Raw genomic sequence first — 27,971 nt, 5'->3', positions numbered from 1 at the left:
TGGCTGCTCTCATCTAGAGATACTAGTCTCCACCGAGGGTTCTACCATCTGTATTTATTACAAATCATTCAAGTGCTTTTCAAACCCAATAAATTCACAAAAACACAAAACCAAGTATGCCCCTCTGGGGGTGCTGAACATTGACCAGCTGCAAACCAGTTTGGGCCTTGTGTGAAAGATGCCCTTGGGGAACAGGCTCAGGAGCAGCAGTGTAGCTTGCCCCAGGCAGGTGCCAAAAGTCAGGAGGGGGCACCTGGCCTCAAGTCCTGTCTGAAGGGCACTTGAGGAAGGTTTCCAGGTAACCAAGGAACTAGGCATCATGTCTCAGGAGGCACTTCACTAGGACGCTGTTCATTCTCAGTCCTGAGTGTTTCCATGTATTTCCTCATTTTCTCTGCCATCCAGGAAGGAGGGACAAAGGGCTTTAGCTCTTCCATCTTCAGATCCAGGCAGCCCCTAGGGAGGCAATGGTTAGGGGTAGAGAGGGTAAGGGATGGAAGAACAAGGTAGTAAGGAAGAGGGACCATGTCTGAAGAAGAGATTGAGTTTCTCACCTGTAGTCATCACTGGCAGCTAGATCTCGAATGTCCTCTTCAATGAGGAGATAGGCCTATAGACAGCAGAACAAAGGAGAATGGTCTTGGGCTTCCCTTACTGCTTCCAGAATGGCAGAGAGGAGGCCCTTAGAAGAAACTTTAGTCCAGCTAAGGGCCCAGTCTCAAAAGTAGGCAAACTGAAGAACAGCTAAGTCACATGGGTTGTCACATGCAGAAGGCACAATAATACTGATATGTGAAAGTCAGATATATTTTAGTTCACTATAAAAGAATATTTTCTAACAAATTATAGCTATGTGAAAGTGAAATGTGTTCCTCTATAAGGTAGCAAGGTTCTTGACATAGGAGGTATTTAAGCTATTATTTGTTTAGGATGCTGGAGTGGGGAATGAATGCTTCAGAAAGGTTGGACCCTTCAGGTTTCTTCTAACTATGACTCTAGAAGAGTTAGGGAAAGTTAAGAGAACTGGGGTATCCTCCTTTCTCTAATTTTCAAATCTTCCCCTATCTATTGGATCCTTCTCTGCTTCCTATAAATATGTCCAGGTCTCTCCAAACCTTATCAAAGTCCTTACTTGACTCTGTCACCCCCTCAAACTATTGTCTTATTTTTCTTCTTTCTCTCACAGTCAGACTCCTAGATCAAATTATCTACACTTGCTGCCTCCATTTCCTCTCATTCACTTTTTAACCCTTTGCAATCTGTTTTCTGACTCCATCAACCAACCAAAACTGCTTTCTCCAAACTTCTCTCTTCACCAGCAATCTGATGGCCTTTCCTCAGTCCTCATCCATCTTGATGTCTCTGCAACATGTGACACTGACCACTCTGTCCCTTCCTTGAATCTCTCCTTTCTGGGTTTTCTCGACATTGTTTCCTTCTGGTTGTTCAACTACCAGTCCAGCCACTCCTCCTTACTCTTTTTTACTGGACTATGATCCCTATCTCACCCCTTAATAGTCTGTACCTCAAAGGCTGGTCCTAGACCTTTATAATCGCTGCTCTCTCTGTGGTCTCATCAGCTTCTCTGGTTTCAATTGTCATGCAGATGACTGCCAGACTTATATAGCCGGCTCTAGTATCTTTCTTGAGTTCTAGTCTTGAATATCTGCCACTAGCTATCTCATGAACAGATACCAAAGAAAACTCAGTATTTTCCCCTCTCAAATCTCCTCCTTCTCACTTCCCTATTTCCCATGAGAGTAGCATTATCCTTCCAGTTGCCTACATTCACAACTTTAGAATCGTCCATGATGTTTCACTCTTTTCAGACCCCATATCCAGTTAGTAGTCTTATCAATTCAACTTGCATGTCTTTCACAACCCTTCTGTTCTTTCCAGACCCAGAACCACCACCTATTTTAGATCTTCATCGCCTCTCACCTAACATGACTGCAACAGTTTTCTTACTGGTCTCCTTGCTGCCAGTCTCTCCTTTCTAAAAGCCATTTTGCAGTTGCCATAGTGATACTGCCAAAGCTCAGGTCTTTGTTGAACAAGCACTGGTGACTCCTTGTCTCTAGGATCAAACGCAGCCACCCCCCACCCAGCATTCAGAGCCCTTATGCTCTGGCTTTAGTCTGTCTTTCTGGGTTTGTTTCACCTTATACACACTTGAAAATCCAGCCAAACTGGCCTGCTTGCCTTGCTGTTCCTCAAACACAACATTCTGTTTCCAGTCTCCATGTTGTTGCCTGAAAGGTTCTCCCTCCTATATGCCCCTTAGAATCCCTAGCAGATGCATATCACATGCTACTCCTCCTCCATGAAGTCTCTTCTGATCCCTATGAAATTACTTAATATCTACTATATATATAATCTGTGTTTTCTGTATTAGGGGTAGCTAGGGGTTCAATGGAGAGAGCCCTGAGAGTAGAGTTAGAAAGACCTGAGTTCAGACCCAGCCTCAGATATTTACTAGCTGGGTAATCCTGGGCAAGTCACTTAACTTATGTCTGCCTCAGTTTCCTTAACGGTAAAATGGGGATAACAACAGCACCTCCCAGGGTGGTTGTGAGAATCAAATGAGATTACATTAGTAAAACACCTGGCACGGTGCCAGCACATAGAAAGCACTATGTAAATGTTAGCCATTATTTTTATTATTGCTATTCTTTTACATAACTGTTTTCCTCAAAAGAATTTAAATTCCTCAATAGCAAGGGGTTTTCATTTTCTGTCTTTGTGTCCTGAGCACAGTATCAGGAACACAGCAGGTGTTTGGTAAGTGCAGCTCTCATTTCTTTAGCGCTTTAAGGTTTCCAAAGAGCTTTCTTCCTAACAACCTTATGAGGTAGGTAACACAAGTGTTATTATCCATTTTACAGTTCAGGAAACGGAGGCTCCAAGAAGTTAAGTGATCTGTCCAAAGTTACCCAGCTACAAAGAGTCACAGTTCAGGAGTGGAATGATACCATTTACACAATAGTGGAAAGAGCATCACTCTAGAGACAGAGGACCCGTGTTCAAATCCCCTTCTGATGATTACTACTTTTGTGCTTTAGTAATCGGTAAAAAGAGGAGACGAGATAAAATCATTTCTTGGGTCTATTCCAGCTCTAGACTGATGACCTCAGGCCCTATAGTCTGCAAACTGAAGACATGTGTTCTTCAGTGTCAGAAGCCCTTCCCTCCCCTTCCCCAAACAAAACCTGACAACTGAGCTTTTATTTTGCCCCACAAACCTGACCCCTAATCTCAAGAGACCCTTTCTCAGGACACTTACCATCTTGCCACCGGTGGCCCTCATGTGGTGCTGTTCTGCTAGCCAGTGCTTGTCCTGGGGGTCAGCTGCATACTGTAGGCAAGGGAAGCACAGGGTGGGGAGATCAGTCTGGTCTGAACTTTTCCTGATCTGTGTCCCCAAGCCCTTTTCTCTCTGGCAGATCTCACAGACCAACACAGCCTTGCCCTGGTCTCAGGAAGAAATAGGCAGTCCTTGGTTCTTTCATATGAGTAGTTCCCATCAACTACTCTTAAGCAGACAGGTCAGATCCACAAAGGATTAACCTACATTTTCCCCTCAGCCCTTCTCTACAAGTACCAGGGTCTCTGGGGCAGGGTGAAGTCAGGAAGGCTTTTGGGCTGTGTCTTGCTAAGGGTGTGGTAAGCTTCTTGGGGTGTGTCAGGATTTGGTGGGTTGAATGCTTAAGAATTGCCAAGTCCAAACACATCTTTACTATTACACTGGTAAAATGCTTTTCTAAAGTCATTAGAAACTTTTAAGTTTCTACTTAAGTTTCCACATGAGAAACTTTTAAGTAAATTTTAAGGAAAAACAATTGAGGGGAGAGGGTTAAAAGGAGAAATATGCTCAGCTTTCTTTCAAGGATAATAAAAACTCATATTTCTATAGTATTAAGGTTTGTAAAATGCTTACAACTCTAAGGTGGCTGGAGTAGGAATAATTACTCCTATATTAGTTATAAGGAAACTGATGCTCAAAAATAAAGGAACTTGCCTATGACCACATAGCTAATGTGGGAACTGGGATCTGAAGTGGTTTAATTCTAAATCTTTCCTTTCCATCCATTCTTGTTAGGTTTCTATAGGAATATATACTTACAAGGTGAATGTATGTCCTATGAGGTGATGCTAGTGTCAAACCTTGTAGCTCTTGATTTTTTTCATCCTTTCCCTAGGATTCCCTTAGCCCTTTATAATCCCACCCACAACAAAACAAAACCCAATTAGATTAAAGCAAGATAACAAAATTTCTAACAATCATGTTTTTTCTTTGTTTCACATTTCTGATAAGATCAGATTCTCACCTAAATTCTAGTTTTCCAGCCTGTAGATAAGACTGGGGGGAGGGAAAAACAGGTGATAACAATGAGATATTGGCAGAGAATAAGTTTTCAGTGAAGGGAGACTGGGTAGGAACAAGGTAGAGAAATGCATGCACTGTGTGTATTTGCCTGTGGCATGTGCTGACAAAGAAACTGTTGTACTGAAGAAGCTGGCCCTAGCTCTTCCCATTTTCATAGAAATCCTAACACGTGAGAATTGGGACTTTGGAGGTCTAATGCTGAATTCACAGATAAGGAAACTGAAGCCCAGAATGTGGAAGCTGCTTGCCCACGGTCCCATGCTGAGTTGGTGGCAGTGCTATTAGAAGGTGGATGACTCTGTATTTTCAGTTTGGTATTCTTTCCACTATAATCTGTACAGCCAAGATAGGATGGTCATGCCACAGGAGGCTCCCTTTATGCCTTTCATGACAACTGTCTCCTCCTACTCCCAAAGGGAGTGTTCCAGGGCAATCATGACACTTACCTTAAATAGGTGTGGGTGTTTGATATAGATCCTTCCTCTGGTGCCTCCCATGCCAAGGGCCCTGAAACAATAACCAACAGGAGAATGGAGTCAGCAAATTTTTCAGCAAGGTGAAGACAGAAGGACAATGTCTCCTTCTAAGAACTTGCCAGTTGTGGGACCTTAGTGTTGCCCCCTCCCAGGAATGTCAAAGTCTAATTTCTTACTTGTTGGCTCTAGAGCCCAGCACAAAGGTAGTGGATTCATTCAGCCTGGCCGGATCCCACTGTGTAAAAAGAAACAGAAGGTGAGTATGTCAGTCAGGACAGATGCCACCTAGATCTTTACTTAATAAATTACAATAGCTCTGAGTTTACAAAATGCTTTAATCTCAAGCCTATGAAGCAAGAAAGTCTAAGTATTATCAACTGAAGCTTAGAGCCAGGAAGTGATTTGGTCAGTACAACAGCTAGGAAGTGGCAAAGCTGAAACTTGAATCCATGTCTAAGGTTCTTTTCACTAAGCCCTATGGTGCTTCTCAAACCAAAGAAGGGGTGAATACTTGATGTTTCTAGCTGAAGGCTGTTTTCAAGAGGTAAGAGGAAAATTTCATCTACAATGATGGGAAATATGAAGGGATCCTCATGTCCCTTTTAGTAGTAAAAGGGACTTTAGATAGAGCTCATCTAATTGATCTTCCTCAGCTTACACGGGATGAAACTGAGGCTCAGAAGTTAAGTGATATGTCCAAAATCACATAGCTCTAAGTGCTGGGATCTGAACACAAGATCATCTCACTTGAAGTCTAGTGCAAAATGATTGTTACTTTTCAAGCATTTATTCAACAAGCATTTTTTTTCTTTAATTTTAGTTTTCTATCTTTACCTCCATAAGCTTTCGATTTTTAAATTTTCTTCATCTCTTCCTCCCCAAGAGGGAATGCAATCTGATAAAGGCTCTACATATACATTCTTATTAAACATATAAAGAAGAATTAGAATGGGAGAAACCACAAGAAAAAAAACAAAAGAGAGCAAATAATATGCTTTGATCTGCATTCAGACTCCATAGTTCTTTTTCTGATACGGATAGCACTTTCCATGAGTCTTTTGGAGTTGTCTTAGCATAGCTGAGAAGAGCTAAGTCTATCAAAGTTAGTCATCTCACAATGTGTCTGTTACTGTGTACAGTGTTCTCTTGTTTCTGCTCCTTTTACTCAGCATCAGTTCACATAAGTCTTTCCAGAATTTTCTGAAGTCTGCCTGCTCATCATTTCTTACAGCATAATAGTATTCCATTATATTCGTATACTACAACTTGTTCAACCATTCCCCAACTGATGGACATCCCCATAATTTCCAATTCTTGGCCACCACAAAAAGAGTGACTATAAATATTTTTGTACATGTGGGTCCTTTTTTCATTTTTATGATCTCTTTGGGATAAAGTCCTAGAAGTGGTATTGCTGGGTCGAAAGGTAAGCACATTTTTATAGCTCTTTTGGGCATAGTTCCAAATTGTTCTCCAGAGTGGCTCGATTAGTTCACAACTCCACCAACAATAACTTAGTGTTCCAATTTTCCCACATCTTCTCCAATATTTATGATTTTCCTTCAACAATTATTTTTTTGAGCATTTATTATGTGCCCAGCTCTGTGAATGAAGATTCATAAATATATTGATTTCTTGACCTCAAGGAACTTACAGTTTTGCTGGAGAAATGAGATGAACACAGAAAGAATACCATAGAACAATAGCAGGCAGTGTATGGCTAGGTGCAGAATCCTGGTTTATAGATAAAAAGTATGGATAATCTTACTCTTCAGAAGTGAAGGATATTAATGACAATTGAAATAAATCATAGAAAGCTTCATGGAGAAGACAGGACTTGACTTGGATGGAAATTTAGATGGGAAAAGGAAGACATTTTGTAGAATGCCTAGACTTCACAGAGCCCTATCCATTACCAAGTCAGTGAACTTAGGGCCTGTGCATTAGAGAGAAAGGTTTTCTCAACAGGGAACCAAACCCTGTCCTTCATTCCCACTCAGGGTGATGTTAGATTTGGAATTAACAAGACCTGAGTCTAAGTCCTGGCTCTGACAATTCCTAACTAACCTAATTCAAGTCACTTCTCTCATGGCTTTGCTACCTACCCTACAAAATGGTTATACCAGTATCTCTGCTACCAACAGCTCAGATTTCTTATGAGAAAAACAATTTGTCAAGTGCTATAGAAATGTGAGCTGTTGATGCACCTCAGAAACTCACATATCCCACAGGGGAAAACAAGATTCCCCCTTTTCCTAAAGTATAGCATGGCAAAAAAAATAACTCTCCAGAATCCCTGGGGGCTAGAAAAAGGTCCTAATTTGGCCCAAACATCATGGTCACAGATACCATACCTTAGGACCTTCCCTCCGAATTGGTTCACAGGATTTTGGTTTCCACCTGGTAGGAAAAGATAGAAGAATCAGCAACTGTTCAGAGAAGTTGCAAAGTCAGTGGTTAGGAGTTTAGAACTTCTCTTGAGCTCAGAGCAGTCAGACTAGAAGCCACTGCAGTCACATTTCTGTCATTATCTAGCTGTGTGACCTTGCCTAAATCACTTTACTGTATACCCACAGTTTCCCCATCTGTAAAATGAAGTATAATCCTTGTACAAAATTCAGACTGAATGTAATAGACAATGTTGGTATTAGCTTCTTCAAGTTAAGCATTCATCCTTCCTTTTAAAACAGAAAACCACACAAATGTATGGGTAGCCTGTACTACCATTAATAATCTCTTTTATGATGTTTTCTATGACTTTTTTCAGAGATTGAGGGATAAAGGTTAATTCTGTGTTTAGTGGTATTTGCATAATGCACCAAAAATTTTTTATTATTTAAAATGAGAAAAATATAATAATCCTCATAGTACTTTCTTCTTAGATTGTAGAAAAGAGCAGTAAGATAATCTATATAAACAGGCCATGAAAAATGCAATGTATTACATACCTAAGCCAATGATAAATATTAGTCTCCTCACCTATCTCTCCAACCTATTAATTAAAACATTTGGGACTCTCACTAGTGCTGCCCTTTGAATCAGATTCAACCATGAAGAAAGCCCCTGTCTCCTCTCCCTCATTTGCTTCAGGCTGTGATCACTATTGACAGTTGATATTTATAAGGCACTTTATAGTTTGGAAAGTGCCTTACATCCACAATCTGAATTAATCACTAAAGCTACCTTGAGAAGCAGGTAAAACAGGCTTCATTAATTCCCTATTTTATAGATGAGGAAGCTGAAGTTCAGATAAAATGATTTGTCCAAGGTCACACAGTTAGTATATGACAAGTGGGAGTTGAAGCCAGGCCTTCTGACTCCAAGAAATCTTTTAACTATATAACAACTTTCCTCCCCTTCATTTATGCAGTCATACCCCCATCTTGTTCCCTAACCTCCCCTTAATATTAGATGCCAGCTGGAAAGCTCTAGACCCCAGTCCCTACTTACACCATGCCTGAGGTTGATCTGTCATTTGAAAGGATGTGTCCTGGAGGCCGTCCCTTCCTCTGCAATAGAAAATGGCCTGTCAGAAGGAGCCTGTCAGATCTTGGCTCCAGTCTGAGCCAGCTGGGATCCCGTCTACCCAGTATCCTACCCTGGGCCATCTGCTACCACTAGAGTTCTTTTTTTGGTTTGTAAGATAAAGTAGAGCTTCAGATACCAGATGGTATTTGTGAGGGGTTGGGTAGAAGTCCTACCTTTGAAGGTTCCTGTATCAGGGTTGGGGGGAGGGTGAGGCAAAGAGATGAGGTCCAGATTCTCTGGGAAGCCCAGTACTGGCCATTGAGGCCTAACTGCCTGGCCAGCAGATGGAAAGGGACACACACACAAGAATATGTGAGTGTGTATTTTTTTTTTTTTTTTACCTTTTTTGGGATAGGGCTTCCTCGATGGGCACATTCTTCATCTGCTTGCCGGCCACGCTGGGAAAGGAGAGAGGAAAGTCAGTGGGGCAGTGAAGTCTTAGAGGAGACCACTGGACTTCCTGATAATGTTGCAGAGGTTATATCTCATAGGCATAAGCCACTGAACAAAACTTCCTTTTCTAGGAGTAGGATGGCATCTTCCCTAAGCCCAGAAAGAGTCCCAAATATCTTTTATGCTACTCAGCTCCACTGCCTCTCAAGAGTGTTCAGATCAAATTCCCAGCTACTGTCAAATGTTTAACCCTCCCTGATACTGGACCACTCTAACCCATTTAAGCTCCCAGGACAAAACAGCTCTGACCTTCATTCCAGGAAGCTCATGAGTCAGTCTGGGTATCACTTTCTCCCCATCTGAAAACAGTAGCTTAGCCTAAAAGAAGATGGCAAAGGTTAGAAAAACAATCTAGCAGGTGAGTGGTAGGGGAGGGGGATGCTTGCTCCTTGCCTGATTTATACTGATGAGACAGTACTTGTGTGCTAGCACTCATCTCTTTGGAACTCTCTGCCTTTGAATGCTGACATCTTGATACAGAGCAGGCCTGTAGAACCTGTGGCTCTCAGGCATGCCAAAGGATTTTGGGTGGCCTGTGAAAAATGTAGAGGATGTTTTCCTTTGGTGCATTGTAGGTTGTGCAGGCTTGATACGGAGAGATTCTAGGTGATACTTTGATTACTATTAATAACAATATTGGGTATAAATAGGCACATTGTCTGACAAACATGCAGGGGTTTACAGACATGATGTCATTCCTTTCCTCTAAAGAGACAGGAAAGGGGAAGGGACTATAGTTCCCATGAAATTCAGCATAAAGGATTCCTGGACTGGAGTTAGGAGACCTGAGTTCTAGTTTCAACTCTGTTATTAATAATAACAGTACATATTCTTACAACACCTTTCTATTTACAAAATATCTTCCTCACAACAATCCTTCGAAGTAGCTAGTTCAAGTATTATCACTCCCATTTTACCGATGAGCAAATTTATCAGAGAGGTTATATGATTTGTCCAATGTCACATAGTAAGTGGGAAAAAATCAGGACTAGAATCCTTTAATCAGGTCCCTGAATCTAAATCTAGTCTCTCCATTACACTGCGACATGTGTAGTCTGGGAAAGTCATTTCTTTTCCTGTGTCTCAGTTTCTCCATCTGTAAAATGAAGAGTCTGGTCCATATCAGTATTTTTCACACTGTGTAACAAAGGGTTCTAAAGAACAATGATTCCAACACACGTAAAGAATGGATTCAAATTTATAGGAACAAAAGCTATTCCACAATAGATATATGATCAAAAGATATGAACAGGAAGTTTTCAAAGGAAAAAAATCCAAGGTATCAATAACCATATTAAAAAAAGTGATTATTAAAAATCAGCAACAATGAGAGAAATGACAAATATTAGAAGGACTGCAAGAAAACAGGCACATTAATACAATGTGTAGCTGTGAAATTAGTAGAGCCCTTCTGGAAAGTCATAAGACTGTGCCTTCCCTCTGATTAAGCAATATAACTACTAGGCCAATTCCCTGAAGAGATCAAAGAAAGAGGAAAAGGACTCATACGTACAAAAATATTTATATCAGCTCTTTTTGTTGCAACAAAGAACTAGAAAGTAAAAGAGTGCTCATTAATTGGGGTATGGATAAACAAACTAAGATTTATGAATGTTAATGAAATACTATTGCACCATAAGAAATGAGGAAAGGGACAGTTTCAGAAAAAGCCAGGGAGACTGTTATAAAATTAAACAAAGTGAACAGAACCAGAAGAATAATCTATACAATAACAACTACATTGTAAAGATAAACAACTATTTAAGACTTAAGAACTCTGATTGATGTAGTAACCAATCACAATTTCAGAGGATTGATGATGAAGCCTGCTTCTCCTCTCCTGATGAGAAAGGTGATGAACTCAAGATGCAGAATGAAACATTCATTTTTGGAGACGACCAATGTGGAAATTTGTTTTGTTTGACTGTATTTTTTACAAGACTTTTCTTTTTCTTTTACCAACTGGGGGGGAGGGGGTGGGGAGGGGAGAGGAGAAAACAATAAATGCTTTTAAATTGAAAAAAATTTTTAAGAAAAATTTAAACAAAAGAATTGATTTTTCACATGAAGTAAACAAGGATTTTGCTAGAAAATCTCATGACACTATTTGTTTCTTTAATATATTAAATTTAAATTATACACAAATCAGAAGTACTTATTCTGTATAGCAATTTTTCAGTATGAAGATTGACTTAATTTCTTCTATTCTGAGTCAAGATTCACCTGATCCTGCTTTTATCTCAGGAGTATTCCACACCTCCAGGATGTCCAAATTGGTCTTTCTATATTTTAAATTCCAATGTGTTTGGTGTCCACATTAGTCTGAAAATTCTGGTTTATATCAATGATCTCCATGGTCCCACCAAGACCTAATATTTTATGACAGAATGGCAGAAATTGAGGCACTGAGAGCAAAGGTGATTATCTTAATATTATCCACCAAGCAGTAGCAAAGATGATACAGACCTTAGCTATTCTGAGCTGAAATTTAGTACCTTACACTAGCTCCAGATTTTAACTGGATTACAGTTTTGACAGGTATTAACAGAAAGCTCTCAGATGATGAACTTTCAACATTCAGAAAGTCCCTTGACAGCTTTGGTTTCAGATTATCTAACCCCTGCCTCCTTAGGTTTCTACCTGTTCCAGACAACTTCGGCAGGCTTCCTGGATCAATTGTTCTGCATCAACATCTTCCCCAACGTTGTCTCTGACATTAAATGCTGCTTTCTGAAAGAACTAGAGAGAAGAACAAGGAAAAGGTCAAAGGCCTTGTCATCACACCTGTCTATCTTGTTGCCCATCATCAGTCAATGCAACAACGGTAAATGACATTTATTTCAAAAATGTAACTAAGAGAAAACCAGGAAGTGTGAGGAGCCATGAGAAGAGGTTTGCTCTTCTATGATGTCAAAATGCAATTAGGATTCTTCAAATTTCAACAGACATTTTAAAAGGGACTATTACAATTAAGGTATTGTGATTATAGAGATAGAAAAATAATGCAGTTCTTGCCTTTAAGGAGCTGACCTACTGGAAAACAGGATATGACAGAGAGAGAAAGGAGGGAGGGAGAGAGAGAGAGAGAGATTTAATACTAAGTAGGGCATAATGGAGATAAAGGAAAGATCCAGAGTATTCTAAGAAAATCTCAAGGAGGACTTTCACCTGCAAGAATCAAAAAAGGCTTTATAGAAGAAGTGGTATGTGATGTGACCCTGAAGGAAGAGAAGGATTCCAAAAGGAAGTGGAGCACTGAAGGTGTAAGGGGTGATCAATCTCCCAAGTGGCATGTAGAGAACCTCTGTTCCAAGGAAGAGCAACTCTCCCTTTGACTTCAGGCCTTCTGTCTCCTGCTTTACCTGTCTTTTGAGGGTAGAGGAGTGGCAGCCTTCACTGAATTGTGAACATTCTCACACCTGGTCATACCCTTAACATCCCAGTGACTTTGAATTCCTGTAGATCATCATCCAAAGCCCACTCCACACCCCTACCCCTTGATTCCTCATTCTCATCCCTCTCAACCTTCTCACCCCAAAGCTTCATCCTAACTCCATCCAGCCCTTCCCTTAATGCCCTGAGGAGCATCTATTCCTTAAGCAACAAGATTTTCTTCATCTTAAATTTTTTCCACTCCCACTCCTTCCATTGACTCATTCTTACTGAAACCTGATTTCTCCCTGATGACACAGTCTTTCCTGTACGGGCTGCACCTCCACTCATTCTTCTTCGTTCACTAGTGGGGGAGGCTGTTGGAATACTCCTTGCTCCCTCTTGCCATTTTCAGGTTCCCTCTTGCCATTTTCAGGTTCTCCCTACTTCCATCATTGTAACCTTTCTTCCTTGGCTACTCACATCTACCATCCAATCAAAATTCTGGTAGCTATTGTCTTACAGATCCCCTCCACATTTTACCCCACCCCCCACCCCATCCCAGGTCAATTCCCTTCCTTCTTCAATGAGTCTGATTCCTAGCCTACAATTTTTCTCTCCTCCTCAACTCCTGTCCTCATACTGAGGGACTTCAAAACACATATTGATTTCCCTCAAATATCCTAACTACTCAGTTCTTTAACCTACTCACCTCGCATGAGCTACTCCTCCACTCAACTTCAACCACATACCAAGACAGTCATATCCTTGGTCTTGCCATCATACAACAAATGTACCATCACTATGTTCAACAACTCTGACATATCCTCATCCTACCATAATCTATTGGCTTTTCACCTCTTTCTCTGCCTTCCTTTATGGAAACTCCATTCTTTGTCTGCACTGTGACCTAGAATCTCTTTACCACTCAATTCTTTCCTAGGCCTTCTCCTCAGCATTACCCACTCTCTCCTCTTGACTCTGGTGAACTAATTCAAAGCTATACCAGCTTTCTCTCTTGAATCTCTAGCCCCCTTATCATAAGACCAATTATGAGCAGCAAAGGCCCAATCTTGGATTACTCCCACTACTTGTTACTTTCATTCCTACACAAATGCTGCCGAATGAAGGTGGAGAAAATCATGTAACTTTTCTGCCTGGGTTCACTAAAAATTTACATTACACAAAATCAACTGGGCCCTCAATACTGCTAGGTAATCCTACTATATACCTCCCTTATTAATTCACTATCCCATTCACTGCAGTGGCTCTTTAAAACCTTTATATACCCCCTCAAACATCCTAAGGTTCCCCCTCCCTGCCTTAGCTGAGAACCTTGCCCTATATATGCTACAGAAAAAATAGAGGCAACTTACAGTGAATTCCCTATTCTCCCTTCTTTCTCATCTTCCATCATTCAGATGCCTTCTGAAACTTTTTCTTCCTTAACTGTTCACATGATGAAATGGCCTTATTCCTTAGCCAAGGGCAACCCTTCTGCAGGTTCAAGCAATCTACTCCAACAGATCGTCCCCTCTGCCATTCCCAATCTTTCACTTATTTTCAATCTCTCCTTGGCTCATTTTCTACTGCCTACAAACATGCCCATGTCTCCCTATCCTCAAAAAATGGTCACTTGATCTTTCCATCCCTGCTAACTATCAGCCTTCATCTCTTCGGCCCGTTGTAGCTAAACTTCTCAAAAAGGCCCTCTACAATAGCTGTATCCACTTTTTTCCTTTCACTCTCTTAATCCCTTACAATCTGGCTTCCCACCTTTATCATTCCACTGAAATTGCTTCCTCCAAAATTACTAATGATCTTTTAGTTGCCAAATACAATGGCGCTTTCTTAGACCTAGACCTCTGTGGCCTTTGACACTGTTGATCACCCTCTCCTCCTTGATACTCTCTTCTTTCTAAGTTTTCAGGACACCACTCTCCTGGTTCTCCTCCTACCTATATGACTGCTCCTTCTCAGTCTCCTCAGATCCTCTTCCAGATCATACCTTCTAACTGCAGATGTCTCTCAGGGTTCTGTCCTTGGTCCTCTTCTTCTTCTACATTACTTCACTTGATCCCATCAGCTTACATGGATTTAATAACCATCACTATACTAATGATTCTCAAATCTACCCATCCTGCCCCAACCTCTCTGCTGACCTATAATCTTGCAACTGCCTTTCAGCCATCTTAAACTCAATATCCAAAATGCAACTCATTATCTTTCCCCCAAACCCTTTCTAACTCTTCCCTATTACTATAGAGCGTAACACTACCCTGCCAATTCATCAAGCTCACACTCAGGGTTATCATCCTGGACTTCCCACTATCTTCCTCATATTTACTAGCAGGATGAGGCCTTTTACAACATTTAATTGTGTCTTGGGCATTCCAGACCAATTTAATCATCTATCTGTTCAGTTTTAATATGTGTGCTGTCTAACCCATCTCCAAGCATAAGTAAAAGGTCTGACAAGGGTCTCTCCATATTCATTTCTTTATGTAAATGGGAGAACAAGACTTCATTATAAAATCTCAAATGTTATTATAAATATGATGTAATAAGAAAGACTTGAATAAACTAACAGAAACACCCACTAACCTTCTTGAAAACAGAGTTACAGCAGAATACAAAAAAGAAGGGGGGCACAGAGTGGGGAAAGGCGATTAGCTGGTGCTTTGACTAACCAATGTTATTAAGACCTGCCTGAACTGGATATTTGTTCAAGCCTGTAATTTGATTTACGAGTTTGGGTTTCTTTTTCTGAAGCACTGGGGATTGCGGCAGAAATGAATTCATTTGTAATCAGGCTTAAAGTTGTTCCAAGCAAAGATTTTGAGATTGGTTGGTTGAACCACAAAAGTGATTTATCTAAAGCACAGGTCTAATTAGGCCACTGCCCCACTCAATAAACTTCCTATTGTGTCCAGGAGCAAATACAAAATGCTGTTTGGCATTCAGAGACCTTCATAACCTAGCCCCCTACTATTTTACCCATCTTCTTACCTTACTCCCCACTCTTCCATTCAGTGACCCTGAGCTCCTGGATCTTCCATGAACAATCTGGGTCACTTTCTCTGACTGTACCCCATGCCTGGAATGCTCTCTCTCATCTCCACTTACTGCCCTCCCTGGCTTCATTTAAGTTCCAACTAAGTCCCACCTTCTATGGGAAGCCTTCCCAACCCCTTTTAATGGCAGTGCCTTCTTTCTATTAATTATCTCCTATTTATCTTACATATAGTTTATTTTGTATATTTGTTTATATGTTGTCTCCCCCATTAGATTGTAAGCTCCTTGAGAGCAGGGACTTATGCATACTGCCTAACATATTATAGGGGCATAACAAATGTTTACTGATTGACCTTTCTGAATGCTAGGAAGTGGAAAATGACAGGCCCAGTTCAGAAAACAGCTAGGAGTCCAGTTCAGTGAAAGGCTGGAGAATGATGTTGGGGTCAGACTATGGATGGGAAATGGTATTTCATACTCAATGTTATACGGAAGGCTTCTTAGTAGAGAAATGACAGTTAGACTTGTGCCTTAGGAAGATGATTTTGGCATCTAAATGGAGGATGAAGGAGAGGGGAGGCGCAGGAAGGCCAGTTAGGAGATTACTACAACTGTATGAGCAAGAAATGATGATGTCTTGAGCCAAATTGGTAGCAGAGTGAGTAGGCAGAAGGCAAGGGCTGTGAGACATGTAGTGGAGCAGAGTTACAAAAGATTTGATGTAAGAAAGTGATGAGAATCTGAAAAATTCAACAGCTAAGATCTATAAATTCATAAGGAATTTGATAAGCTCTGTTCTTTCCCTATTTTTGTAAACAAGTTGTGTAATATTCGAATGAATTGTTCTTTGAATGTCTAATAGAATTCACTTTTAAGTTCATCTGGTCCTGGGTTTTTTTTGGGGGGAGTTTCTTTATGTTCAATTTTATTTTTTGAGATTGGGTTATTTAAATTCTTAAATTTTTAAAAATCCAAGGGTTTTGTTTTCGTAAATACTTATCCATTTAATTTATTAGCTTTGTTGGTATATAAAAGAAAAATTATTTTTTAATAATTTCCTTTATTTCCTGTTCGTTTATTTTACATTTTCCTTTTTCATTTTCGATATTGGCAATGACAAATGTTGGAAGGGGGTGGCAAAATAGTGACAGTAATGCACTGTTGGTTAAGCTGTGAACCAGCCCAACCATTCTGGAGAACAATTTAGAACTATGCCCAAAGAGCTATAAAACTTTGTATATCCTTTGACCCAGCAATACCATGATTAGGTCTGTGCCCTAAAGAGATCAAAGAAAAGGGAAAAGAACCTATTTGTACAAAAATATTTATAACTTTTTGTTGTGGTGAAGAATTGGAAATGGAAGGGATGTCCACCAACTGGGTAATGACTGAACGAGTTGTGGTATATGATTGTGATGGAATACTATTGTGCCATAAGAAATGATGAAGGGGATGGTTTCAGAAAGATTTGCAAGTATTGCATCAAATGATGCTAAATAAAATGAACAGAACTAGAAGAACATGCATAGTAACAGCAATACTCTTACTATGAAAGACTTAAATATTCTGATCAATAAAATCATTCATGATAATTCCAAAGAACTAATGATGAAAAATACAGATCCACCTCCATGGGATTCTGAGTGTAAACTGAAGCATAATTTTTTCTTTGTTTCTTCTTTTTCTTGCCTTCTCCCAACCACCCCACCCCCTGGCAACGTGGTTAATGTGGAAATACGTTTTGCATGACTTCATATGTATAATGGATATTATATTTCCTGCCTTCTCAATGGGTGGTGGAAGGAGACAATTCAGAACTGAAAATTTTAAAGGAAGCCTTCCCTGAACCCACTAGCTGCTATTTCCTCTCCCCCAAATTATCTTATAACTATTTTGTTATCTATTAATGTGCAGGTTGCCTCCCCTGGCTAGACTGCAAGCTCCTTCATGTCATTATATTTATACCAAATTTGCCATTATATCCCCAGTTCCTAACACAGAGCCTATTACAAAGCAGGTGCTTTATAAATATGTGTTGACTGACAGATAATGAGAGCTGTCTAAAAGTAGAACCAGTTGTCTTATTACTATGGAATCATATTAAAAACCTTTTTAGTTCAACTGAAAATATTAAAAAATAACATTTTCTCCAGCTCCAAACTCTTTCCAGACTTTCCCTTTAGGAAAGCAGGTAAAGAAAGAAGGCTACGGTTCCAGGAAATAGATCAAGGTAGAAAATTAAACTTAAGTTTTACTTATTTATGATCACCTAAAGGCTGTGACATCTTTTCTATTCAAGGATTAAGATTCTGCTCATAGGAAGGAAGTCATTTTAGTACTTAAGGGGAATGGTCCAGGAAGGAACTGAGTACTGACTATTCTGCACTGTTAACCCCAAATCATGTTTTAACATATTTTAATTTTTTCCTTGTTCAAGATTCCTATATATGTTACCTAAAATTGTTTTGGGGTAGAAAGACATGTCAGAGGGCATGAGGGGAGTTGTGCTAGTTTGGAGATCTCTCTAAGCTAGAAATGCATGGATATGGAATAATGATAAATAAAATTGTTTCTGGCAGTCTTATGCTTAAAATGCAAAGTATTACTATTCTTTTCTTTGACACTAGGCAGTGTGTTATGCATCTCTGGAAGTCTTCAAGCAGAGGCTGGTTAACTATCAGAAATATGATAGAAAGGACCCATGCCTTGGGCAAGGGGTTACACTACATGGAAAGATAGAGGGCAAAGGATAAGGGAAGAAATATTCTTTTTATAGGTGTATATACATATGTACATATATATACGTGTATGTATGTATATCTATATACTGTATCCTGGTCAGACCCATTTGGAGTACTATGGGCAGTTCTGAGTACAGTATTTTAGGAAGAACATTAATTATCTAGATAATTCCCACAGGAGGACAATCAGGACAGTGAAAAGCCTCAAGTTCATGCCACATGAAGACCCACTGAAGAAACTGAGGATATTTAGCATGAAGAAGCAAAAGATTTAGGTGTCCGTGACAGTTATCTTCCCAAGTGCTCAAAAGGCTATCATCTTAAGAGAGTAGATCTGCTTAGCTTGGCCCCAGAATGCAGAATTAAAAAAAAAATATGTAGAAGTAGCTAAGACACAGACTTCAGATTTGAGGTAAGGCAGAATTTCCCAACAGCTATCAAAAATGAAGATAGTTATCTTGAAGGGAGGGGGTTCTTCTTTGATGGAGATCTTAAGCAAAAGTTATGGAGTAAATGCTCTCTCAGAGACAGACTGGACAAGGAAGGCTGAGTACCCAGTTCCCCTCAATTCTGAGATTTAGTAACCTCTAAAAATCTGAGACTTTAATGCTAAGTCCTACATCATACGAGAGGTGTACAACAGCAATGGAATTCATTACCACAAAAAGCCTTGCAGGTAGACAGAAGAAATAAAGGGCTTATACAAGTGAATCAATGACAGAGCCATAAATAGCTGTGGGGTATACTTCAAAGAATCTAAGAGTTGAAAGGGATCTCTGATTGCATCTAATATAAACTGTTCCTCAAAAAGAATCTTCACTATGACAGACCAAGTGGTTGCCCAAGACTCCTCCTGAAGATGTCCAGTGACACAGATCTCACTACCTATTTTCTAGGGGAGTCCATTTCACTGCTGGATAGCTCTAATTATTATGAACTTTTTCTTTATACTTAGCCCAAATCTGCTTTTGCAGTTTCTACCTGATCTAAGTTCTGCCATCTAGGGCTAATCAGCACATCTAATTCCTCCTCTAATTCCTCTTAAATTCAGTTCTTTCAATGATCCCAGATAGTTACCTATCTATCCATCCCTCCCTCCATCTGTGAAGCTACTTCAGAAAATTTCCCTTCTTCAAGCTAAAAATCTGTAGGCTCTTCAAACTATCTTTTATGGCAGAGTTCTCAAGCCCTTTGGAGAAGGAAATGGCAAAGTACTCCTGTATCTCTGCCCAAAACAACCCCAAATGGAGTCACAGAGAGTTAGGCATGACTGAAATGAACAACAATAATTACTCCAGGCCTTTTACCACACTGATTGTCCTCATTTGGATGTGTTCCAATTTGTTGATATCTTTCCTTAAATGGGACTCACCTAGATCTGAATCGGGCATGGGACATCACCTTTATTTCTGCTATCCTTTAAGGTTGAAATCGGAGAAGACAACCAAACCTTCCCATGGGACATTCCTGAGGGCTATCAGCAACAGAATAGTAGGACAGATGGACTGCAAGTCTGACCCAGTGTGAGAATATTTATATCCTCACCAGATGTTTTCTGATGATTATTTACTGGAAATGTTGGTTGAGAAGATTTTCTGACATATATGAGTTGGATTAGGTGGATTTTAGGGTCCCAGGAGGACTCAGATTCTGATGTAGAAGATTAGATCCAAGCAAACAGGGTGCGTCTGTTAGTATTTCCCTGCCCATTTTTCCTCCAACATCACTTACCTTCATGTACTTGTTGAAGACTGTCTGAATTTCCTCATTGATGCTAGGTTGTAGGACAGCTCGAAGTAGGTCCATAGAGATGGCAGGGTCTGTGAAGCTGCATTTCAAAAAGGGGAAAAATGTCACACTAGTTACAAATGCTTTATTCATCTTTGTCCTGCCAGGGGCAATGACTCTTGTCATAGCTTGTCTTATATTAAATAATCCTTAAATAAATACCTGACCTTAAAGATGAAGGACTTCTAACATGGTCAATCAAAAAATCAATCAATAAACATTTAGAGTTCCTATTACATTTACAGTATTATAAATTTAAGAGACAGTCCTTGCTCTGAAAGAGATTATAATCTAGTTTGGGAGATATAAAATAGGCATAGCCTAGGGTTTATATCTAACTATCAACTCTGGGATCTGTCTTGGGAGGGAGCTGATCCTGGAATATAAATAAACTAGGCTTTACAGACTACAGACTTTTGGCTCTGATTTCTTCCAGACCCAAATACACACGTGAAGTTCTGAAGACTGGTCAATGATCACCACAAATGCTTGGCAGAATCTAGAAGATTTATGTTAAGGTGAAGGATTTTGACGCGGGGAAGATCATGATCGACTTGTTTAATTCACTAGCTGGCCATTAACTAACCCCTGATGATCTTACAATCTTCCATTTTTTGGGAACATTGTGGGGAAAAAACATGTTAAGAGTAGAAAATGCCCTTAGAACCCATCTAAGTCATCTCATGCTCCTAGAATCATCCTTAATTTACAGAGGGAGAAATAGAAGTCTAGGTAAGGTCTAGGTCTGACTTGCCTAATGTCAGAGGTCTAGAACTGGAATGTACCCAAGAAACTAACTGGTCCAAATACTTATACTTTCATCTTGCAGAGAAAAAACTGAGGTCCAGAGAAGACAAACTTTTGGAAATCACCTAGAGAAAAAAACCCTCTCATTTTACATCTTTATAAACGGAGGCACTTTGTTTTCTAGATCTTCTCATTCTACATCAGTGCCCTTTCTTTCACGGCACACAGGGAGCTGGGTCCGCCCTCCTGACCTTCTTCAGTGGTCCATTTCCAGCCTCCAACAAGGAAGACTCCCCGTTTCCTCCCTCCCCCGCCCCCCCAGCAGTGAGGGCTCCGGGGCAGCTGGTGCTGGTGCCACCGCAGCGTCCCCGGGTCCAGCGGGCTCACCTCGTAGTCATCTGGGAGCGGCGGCCCCTGCGCTGCACCTGCCGGTGTTTGATCATGATGTTCCAGGGGTTCTGCGGGAACCAAGGCGCTGGTGAGCCCCCTGCGCCCCCGATCTCGGACGACGGAGGAGGGGTTGGGGCTGGGCAAGGGGCCCTTCTCAGGCCTAGCCCCCCGCTCCAGCCCAGCTCCCTGCCCCGACAGGCCTCGACCCGGCCCGACCCGAGGGGCCCGTGCCCACCTTCCCCGAAGCCCCTCTCTCACCGTGACCACCAGTTGCCCCGCCGAGCCCTCGTCTCCAGGCTCGGGCCCGCCCCGCTCCGCTCCACTGGGGCCTCGCGGCTGCTCTGAATCCCGAGTGGCCCCCATGCTCCCTCCCTCCTGCACCCGGCCAGGCCGCCGCCGCCACCCCAGCCGCTGTCGCCGCTGCAGCCGGGGGTCCGGCCCAGCCCCTTAGCCACCGGCCGGAAACGAGCCCGTCACACGTCATTGCGCCGCGCCGCCCCGCCCCCCGGAAGAGCGACGCGGCAGGCGGCGAGGTTGCCATGGGAACCGAGCGGCGCGTGCGTCCGGGAGCTGGAGAAAAGGGGAAGAGGGAGAGCAGAGGCTGTTGGGGTCCAGGGCGGCTTAGGGTGGGCGTCGGCCGGGGCTTCTGCGGAGGGTGTGGCTGATGGGACCCCCCCACCCCCACCCCCGAGCCTGCGGGTTTAACTACGAGGGGGGGGGGGGGCCGGGCGGTTGGTAGTTTGAAAACTGAGTTTCCCTAAATGCCCCTGCGCCCGCGGCCGCGGAGAGAAGCGTCCCTGCAGGATCTTGGGCGAGTCTCCTTCCTTCTCTGGTCCTCTTCGTCCTCGTCTGTAAAATGAACCTGGCTAGTTGGGGTGGGTTTTAAGATTCCTTCCGTCTCTGATATTCTTGAGTTCCTGGGGTCCAGGACTTGGGAGGCAGGACACCTGGGTTCTAGGCTGACCTCCACCCACTGTGGGCACGTCCTCTCCCTTGTCTGCCCGTCTCGGTTAGAGTCGCTGTCCATGAGGTGGGATCTCGGAAATGCCTTCCAGCACCGAGGGTCTAAGGTAAATCAGCCTTGGGGCTGAACACCTCGACCTCTTATCGGAGTGATTCACCCTTAGTAGGAGCTGAAGCCTGAAGAGTAAGTCACGCCTTTTGGGCGGGAAGGAGAATCCCTCTGGCCTAGATACCAGTGATTTGGGGGCCTGGCTGGGAATGTGGACCGGACCAGCCCTTAAATACCCAAGTGAGGCATTTCAAGAGCTTGAAGACAAATCCTACAGACTCATGGATGGGTTTACAGCACAGAAAAGATTTCACTTTTCACAGAAGGTATGGCACTTTCAGGAATTGCCTCTAAAGCCAACACTGGTTTTTGCTGTTGCAGGAGAAAGATTCCTTCAGGCCTTGGATTTTACGGTAGTTTTCACTTGAAGTTCTGAGTTCCCTTCTTCTGTTAGGATTCTTTCAACAACCTAGTAAGCCCTGAATGCCACCGGCAAGGCTGCAGAATGACTATGGGTGTCAGGGGTGATCAGGCAAGCACCTGACTTGAGATCCAGTTTGTATCCTGGCCTTGGCTTTGCCATTAGCATCTAGGTATATGTCTCTCAGGGTTTTAGTTTTCTTCTTAGTAAAATGAGGAATTTGGACTAGGTAATCTCTGAAGTCCCTTCTAGTATTGCTATTTTATGGCTTACGTTCTAAGATTCCTTATGGTTCTGAAATTTTATGGTTCTTGCAGTGACTGACTAAACTAAGGCATGGGCAGGATAGAGAGGAAGTAAGAAAGGAGAAAAAAGGGGAAACAAAGAGGGAGATGTTACAGAGTGCTACTAGCAGTTATTGGCACCCATAGTATTGATGTGGTTTGGGGTAGCTGGGAACCCTTAAATGTCAGGGTACAGAGTGAGTCTGCCTGGAAAGAATTCAAGCACTCAAGCCTTTTTTCAGTCAGAGGAGCAAGGTTTATCCTAACACCAATAGAGAGTTAACACCCATAGAGTACACTAGATTCTTAAAGAATCTGCAGCTTGATAGGGGGTGAGATTGATACTTAAATATAAAAAAAGACCAAAGATTCTGATGGGATTAAGGTATGGCCTGGGGTGGGCCAGGGACAACAGTGAAATGGTCTAGATGAGATTAAGGAGGAGTAAATAGCCTGAGATGGCGGCAGTGAACTGAATTAAGTGGTCTGGGGTGGGTCACAGAGCCACAGTGAAAGGACTATTGAGATCTAGGTGGGCAGGACTGGGCCAGATGCCTCTGGCAAGATGCCAGGGGCTGGGTTGTGTGGGAAAATTCAGGGTCTAGGTCCCATCACACCATCAGTATTGTTTGTTTTTAGTCAGTTTTTACTCTTCAGTGACCCCTTTTGGGGTTTTCTTGGCAGAGATACTAGAATGTTTTGCCTACTCCTTCTTTAAGCACATTTTACAGATGAGGAAACTGAACCAACCAGGGTTAAGTGACTTGCCCAAGGTCACACAGCTAGTAAGTGTCTGAGGTAAAATTTGAACTCAGGTCTTCCTGACTCCAGTGTTCTGCACACTGGACCACTTAACTACCCCTACTCATAGTGTGGATCCACCAATTTCTTCATTTGTTCATTTGTGGTTGAGCTTAGAGAGATAAAGACGATGCTTGTCATTTTTTAGCCATTGACTGTGGACAACATTAATGCTTTCTATAGCTTTTTAGGAGCCTCCAAATTGTAACTTTGCTCTTTGTTTTTAGGGTTCTCAAGTTGACTAAATCCTGATGTATTTGATTTGCTTTTGGATGCAACTTCATTAGAGTGGGTCTCTGCATCTTTCTAACTATTTCTTTTTTAGTATCTTTGCTTCCTTCTCTGGACAGAATGAGAAGCTTGAAGGGGTGCTAGGTTTAGGACACAATGAGTTTGCTTTAGCCACAGCCCCATTGCTAGAGTGTACTGTTTCTTTAAACAGACTTGTAGGCTTGCTTCTCTTTGACTCTTTCTTCAGTCATCCATAGCGCCCTCACCAGCTGTCCATTGTAACACTTGGAAAATGTGTTAGGCTTTGAGGCTGAACATACTGTTACCTGTTATTCTCCCCACGTCTGTTCTTTGTAAATACAGTTTCCTATCAGGTCAGAAACCAATCCATTTTTTTTTTTTCCAATCAGGAAATTTCCCTGGCAGTGCATTGTATAAAGAAGGTTCTGGGGCTGAGTTCTGGGAAGTTCCTAGGTTCTGGCCTCTCCCTGAGCTGTTTTTTTGGGGAAACTTTAAAGCTGTGGTCCATGCTGCGCCCCCACCCTTATCCTCAGGCAGCCTCTGCCCCATCATGGTGCTTTTCATCTTTGGTACTGCGGTGTACCAAGTAATTGGGGGTGAGTGCTCAAGCACTTTGTTGCCTCCTTTTGACTACGACCAGTTTTCATCCTCTTAATTTTTTTTTTTAAGTATTGGTTTTCTTTCCCATCTCCTGCTCTCTTATCTCTCAGTCGAACAATTTAAAAAAAAGAAAACAAAAACGCCCCCAAAATATGCATAGTTCAGCAAAACAAATTCTCACGTTGTCCAAGTCCAAAAATGTACGTCTCTTTTTGCATTTTAAGTCCATTTTCTCTCTGGTGGGAGGTGGGGCCATGTTTTATCTTCAGTCTTTTGAACTTTTGCCTTAACATTGCGTTGCTCAGAGTTTTAAAGTCTTTCCAAATCCTTTTTTAAAAAATGTTGTATAAATTGTTCTAGTTCTGCCTACCTCACTCATCAATTTATAGAGACCTCAGTTATTTCCGAAGCTGTCCATTTTGTCATTTTTGTGGCACAATAAATATTAATTTTCTTCATATACCTTAATTTGTTAAGCCACTCTCCAATAAGTGGATACCCACTTAGACCCTAATTTTGGAATATTATCAAAGAGCTTCTATAAATATTTTTATACATGTAAATCCTTTTCCTCTGTCTTTTTTATTTTTTTTTAAATTTTTTTTTCAGAATAGACCTAGTAATCCATGGCTGGGTTATAGGGTTTAACAGTTTAGTGTCTTTTTTTGTGCATGCTTTCAAATTGATTTCTAAAATAGCTGAACCAATTCACAGATTCCCCAAGAGCTCATTAGTGTGCCTATTTTCCCAGAGCCCTTTGAACATTTGTCATTTTCTTTTTTTAATCATCTTTGCCAATCTGCTGAGTCTGAGGTGGACCCTCTTGAGTTGCTTGAATTTGCATTTCTTTAATCTTTAGTGACTTGGAGAATTTTTTTCATATGGTTATTGATAGATTGGATTTCTTCCATGGAAAACTGCTTTGTTCCTATTTTTTTGGCTATTTATTGAAAAATGGCTCTAGTCTCATAATTTTGAAGTAGTTCCTTCTGTATTTTGGATAGGGCACAACACAAATATACTGAAAAGATTTTTCCCCCCAGTTACCTATTTCTCTTCTTATTTCATCTTTTTATACAAAACCTATAAAATGTTACATAATGAAAATTATTCATTTTTTCTTGTGACCTTCCCTCTTTGTTTGATCATGAACTCTTCTCTCCATATATTTGAAAGATAATTTCTTCTTTGCTCTTTTAATATGTTTGAAATATTCCCTTTTATGTATGTCATGTACCCATTCAGAATTTATCTTGGTCTATACCTAATTTCTGCCAAACTGCTTTCCAGTTTTTGCATCAATTTTTGTTAGATATTGAGATTTTTATCCCAATAACTGTGGGAAACAAGGAAGTTCTGTTTCCACAGTTTGGGGTGATCAGGGTTGTGACCTAGCATGGTCAGGTAGAGGTCAGAAACTTGTGCACAGGCTTGATGAGCTGTTTGAGGGAAAGCCTAGCAGAGAAGAGAACATGAAGTCAAGTGGCAAGGGACAGGTGGTGATAGGTCCAAAAATTCGGAACAGTATAAGAAGCTTCCATTGATCTGAACAAGTTGAATTCTTCCTATAGCCTTACTGGGAAGCTATCCGTTCGTAATGAACATAGAAGGCACTCCCTCCTCTGAACTCTATTTTAATAAATTTTTCTTGATACCTTTTTGTGTGTCAAGTGCATCTCTAATAGTAACTAATGTCTTCGAGTTTATCAAATACTGTGCCCTTTTATTTTTTTGCTTCTCTGTGTTATATATCTAATCTATTCCGCCGATCTACCTCTGTGTTTTTTAACCACTACCAAATCATTTAAATGATTGCTACCTTATGGTGTAGTATGAGATCAGGTATTGATAGGCCCCCTTTCCTCCCACTTTTTTTCATTATTTCCCTTGAGATTCTTATTTGTATCCTAGAAAGAGATTGGAAATATCCCTTTCCCTATCACTGCATTTAGTTTATGCTATGTTGGAATTAATAGTTTTTTTGAATACTATTCATTGTAAATCCATCTGGTCTTGGATTCTTTTTCTTTGATATTTCATTTTTGGCTTGTTAATTTCCCATCTTTTTCCTCATTGTACATTTTCTTAATTATTTTTTTTGTGCTGTTTACTTCATGCAAGTTATAATTGTTGACATGCTATGGGTTGCTAATATTCATCATACGTCTTTCTTTTTGTCCTTTGGGTCTGGGTCCCTTGCCAGTCGTCCTGACCTGTCTTGCCGCTGGACTCTGATGACTCTTTGAGGAGAGAATGAGGCTGATACCTTTTCACAGCTGTTCCTCACTCTAATCCAGTTCACTTGCAAGTCAAGATGTCCCCCTGCTGATGTCATTGGCCCTTTTGGAGAATGAAGGATGAACAGCAGCAATAAACTCCATGTTGTGGACAGAAATACAAAACTAAAATGTGGTCTTTACCAGTGAGGAACTTATATTCCACTCGGGGCATATGGTGTGTTTACAGATAAGTACATACAAGATAATATACTGAAGTTGTATAGAGCAATTTTGGAGAGGGGCTCAAAAATGGGGAGAAAGACCTCTTAAAGAAAGGCATTTGAGCTCAGCCTTAAAAAGTGTTAGGATTCCTAAGGATTGGTGTCAGGAAAGGAAAGTATTTCAGGTGTGGGAGAACAAGCCTGTGCAGACTCTTGTATGTATATGAGAACAGTAAGTAGGCTAGTTGGGTAGGGTACAAAGCATGAGAATACATAAACAAACTGGGAGTCAGCCTTTGAATCCTAACTTCATACAACAAATCCCCTTAATAAAAGGATTTGTTCTGTAAAACTTGAACTCAGTCAGAAGGCCAAACCCAAGGACCTAGAAGGCCACTTGTGGCCTCCAGGCCAAAGGTTCCCCATCCCTGGCTAACAATTCCTAAAGAAAAAGGAGGCCTTGATCCTGACCTTTGGAAGAGTTTTGTCATTTCCCCACCTTTACTACACTTTCTCCTCCCCGCCCATGCCACGCCTCTTTAGGTGGAGATTTCTGCTGTCTCCTTCCTTTGTCCTGCTGTTATAAAAATGTAAACTTCTGTATGAATTGTGAAGAATTTGAGTTCCACATGCATGTTCATTTCTCATATTAATAAACCCTAGTTTTCACCAAAGTTTTGTCAAGTTGTGATTGCCTGTTGACACTTGAAAGTGGAAGCTCTGGGTCAAAATATATGGATATTTTAATATGAAAGGCTATAAATGCCAAACAAATTTATATTTTGTGCTACAGGCAATAGGGAGCAACTGTAGTTTCTTGAGCAGGGGAATAATATGGTTAGATATGTGATTAAGGAATATCACTTTGATAACTGTGTCGAAGGTAGGTGAGGGCAAAGACTAGATGAAGGGAGATCAGTTGGGAAGTTACTACAGTAGTCTAGGACTAGGTGAGAGATGATAAGGACCAGAACTAGGATAGTTTTAGTATTTATTAGTGAAGAGAAGGGGAGAGATCTGAGAGATGTTGAGGAGGTAGAATCAATAGGACTTGGATATGGGAGGCAAGAGTGAAAAACTGAGGATAACTTCTAGTTGCAAACCTAGGTGACTGGAGAATAGTAGTATCCATGACAGAAACAGGGAAGTTAGAAGGGGTAGGTAGGGATTGGTTGGAAGTGGGGAGGGAGCAACGAGCATTAAGTGCCTACTGTTCATTAGGTTCTGAGTTAAGTGCTGAGGATACAAAGAAAGGCAAAACAGC

At 41.2% G+C, this 27,971-nt stretch overlaps 1 protein-coding gene and 1 long non-coding RNA gene across 2 annotated transcripts; one reads left to right on the top strand and one right to left on the bottom strand.

The window, feature by feature from the left end:
- Nucleotides 1-34: 34 nt before the first annotated feature.
- Nucleotides 35-21,404, bottom strand: DNTTIP1 (deoxynucleotidyltransferase terminal interacting protein 1). Its single transcript, XM_072632342.1, has 13 exons — nt 21,156-21,404; nt 20,895-20,965; nt 19,704-19,800; nt 11,485-11,583; nt 9,094-9,162; nt 8,733-8,789; nt 8,314-8,372; nt 7,218-7,263; nt 5,040-5,098; nt 4,834-4,894; nt 3,284-3,355; nt 555-610; nt 35-456 (listed from the first exon to the last, which is right to left on the bottom strand). Exons 1-13 carry the CDS (start codon nt 21,258-21,260, stop codon nt 318-320), a joined length of 990 nt encoding a protein of 329 aa, XP_072488443.1. The 5' UTR covers nt 21,261-21,404; the 3' UTR covers nt 35-317.
- A 125-nt stretch (nt 21,405-21,529) lies between these two features.
- On the top strand, nt 21,530-27,381 carry LOC140519404 (uncharacterized). Its single transcript, XR_011972200.1, has 2 exons — nt 21,530-22,235; nt 26,471-27,381. It is a non-coding gene; the product is annotated as an uncharacterized lncRNA (long non-coding RNA).
- Nucleotides 27,382-27,971: the final 590 nt, after the last annotated feature.

Source organism: Notamacropus eugenii, chromosome 1, assembly GCF_028372415.1.
Source record: "Notamacropus eugenii isolate mMacEug1 chromosome 1, mMacEug1.pri_v2, whole genome shotgun sequence".
Taxonomy (NCBI): Eukaryota; Metazoa; Chordata; class Mammalia; order Diprotodontia; family Macropodidae; genus Notamacropus; species Notamacropus eugenii.
Note: the sequence above shows the minus strand (reverse complement) of the source record. Positions and strands in the feature narration are given on the sequence as shown.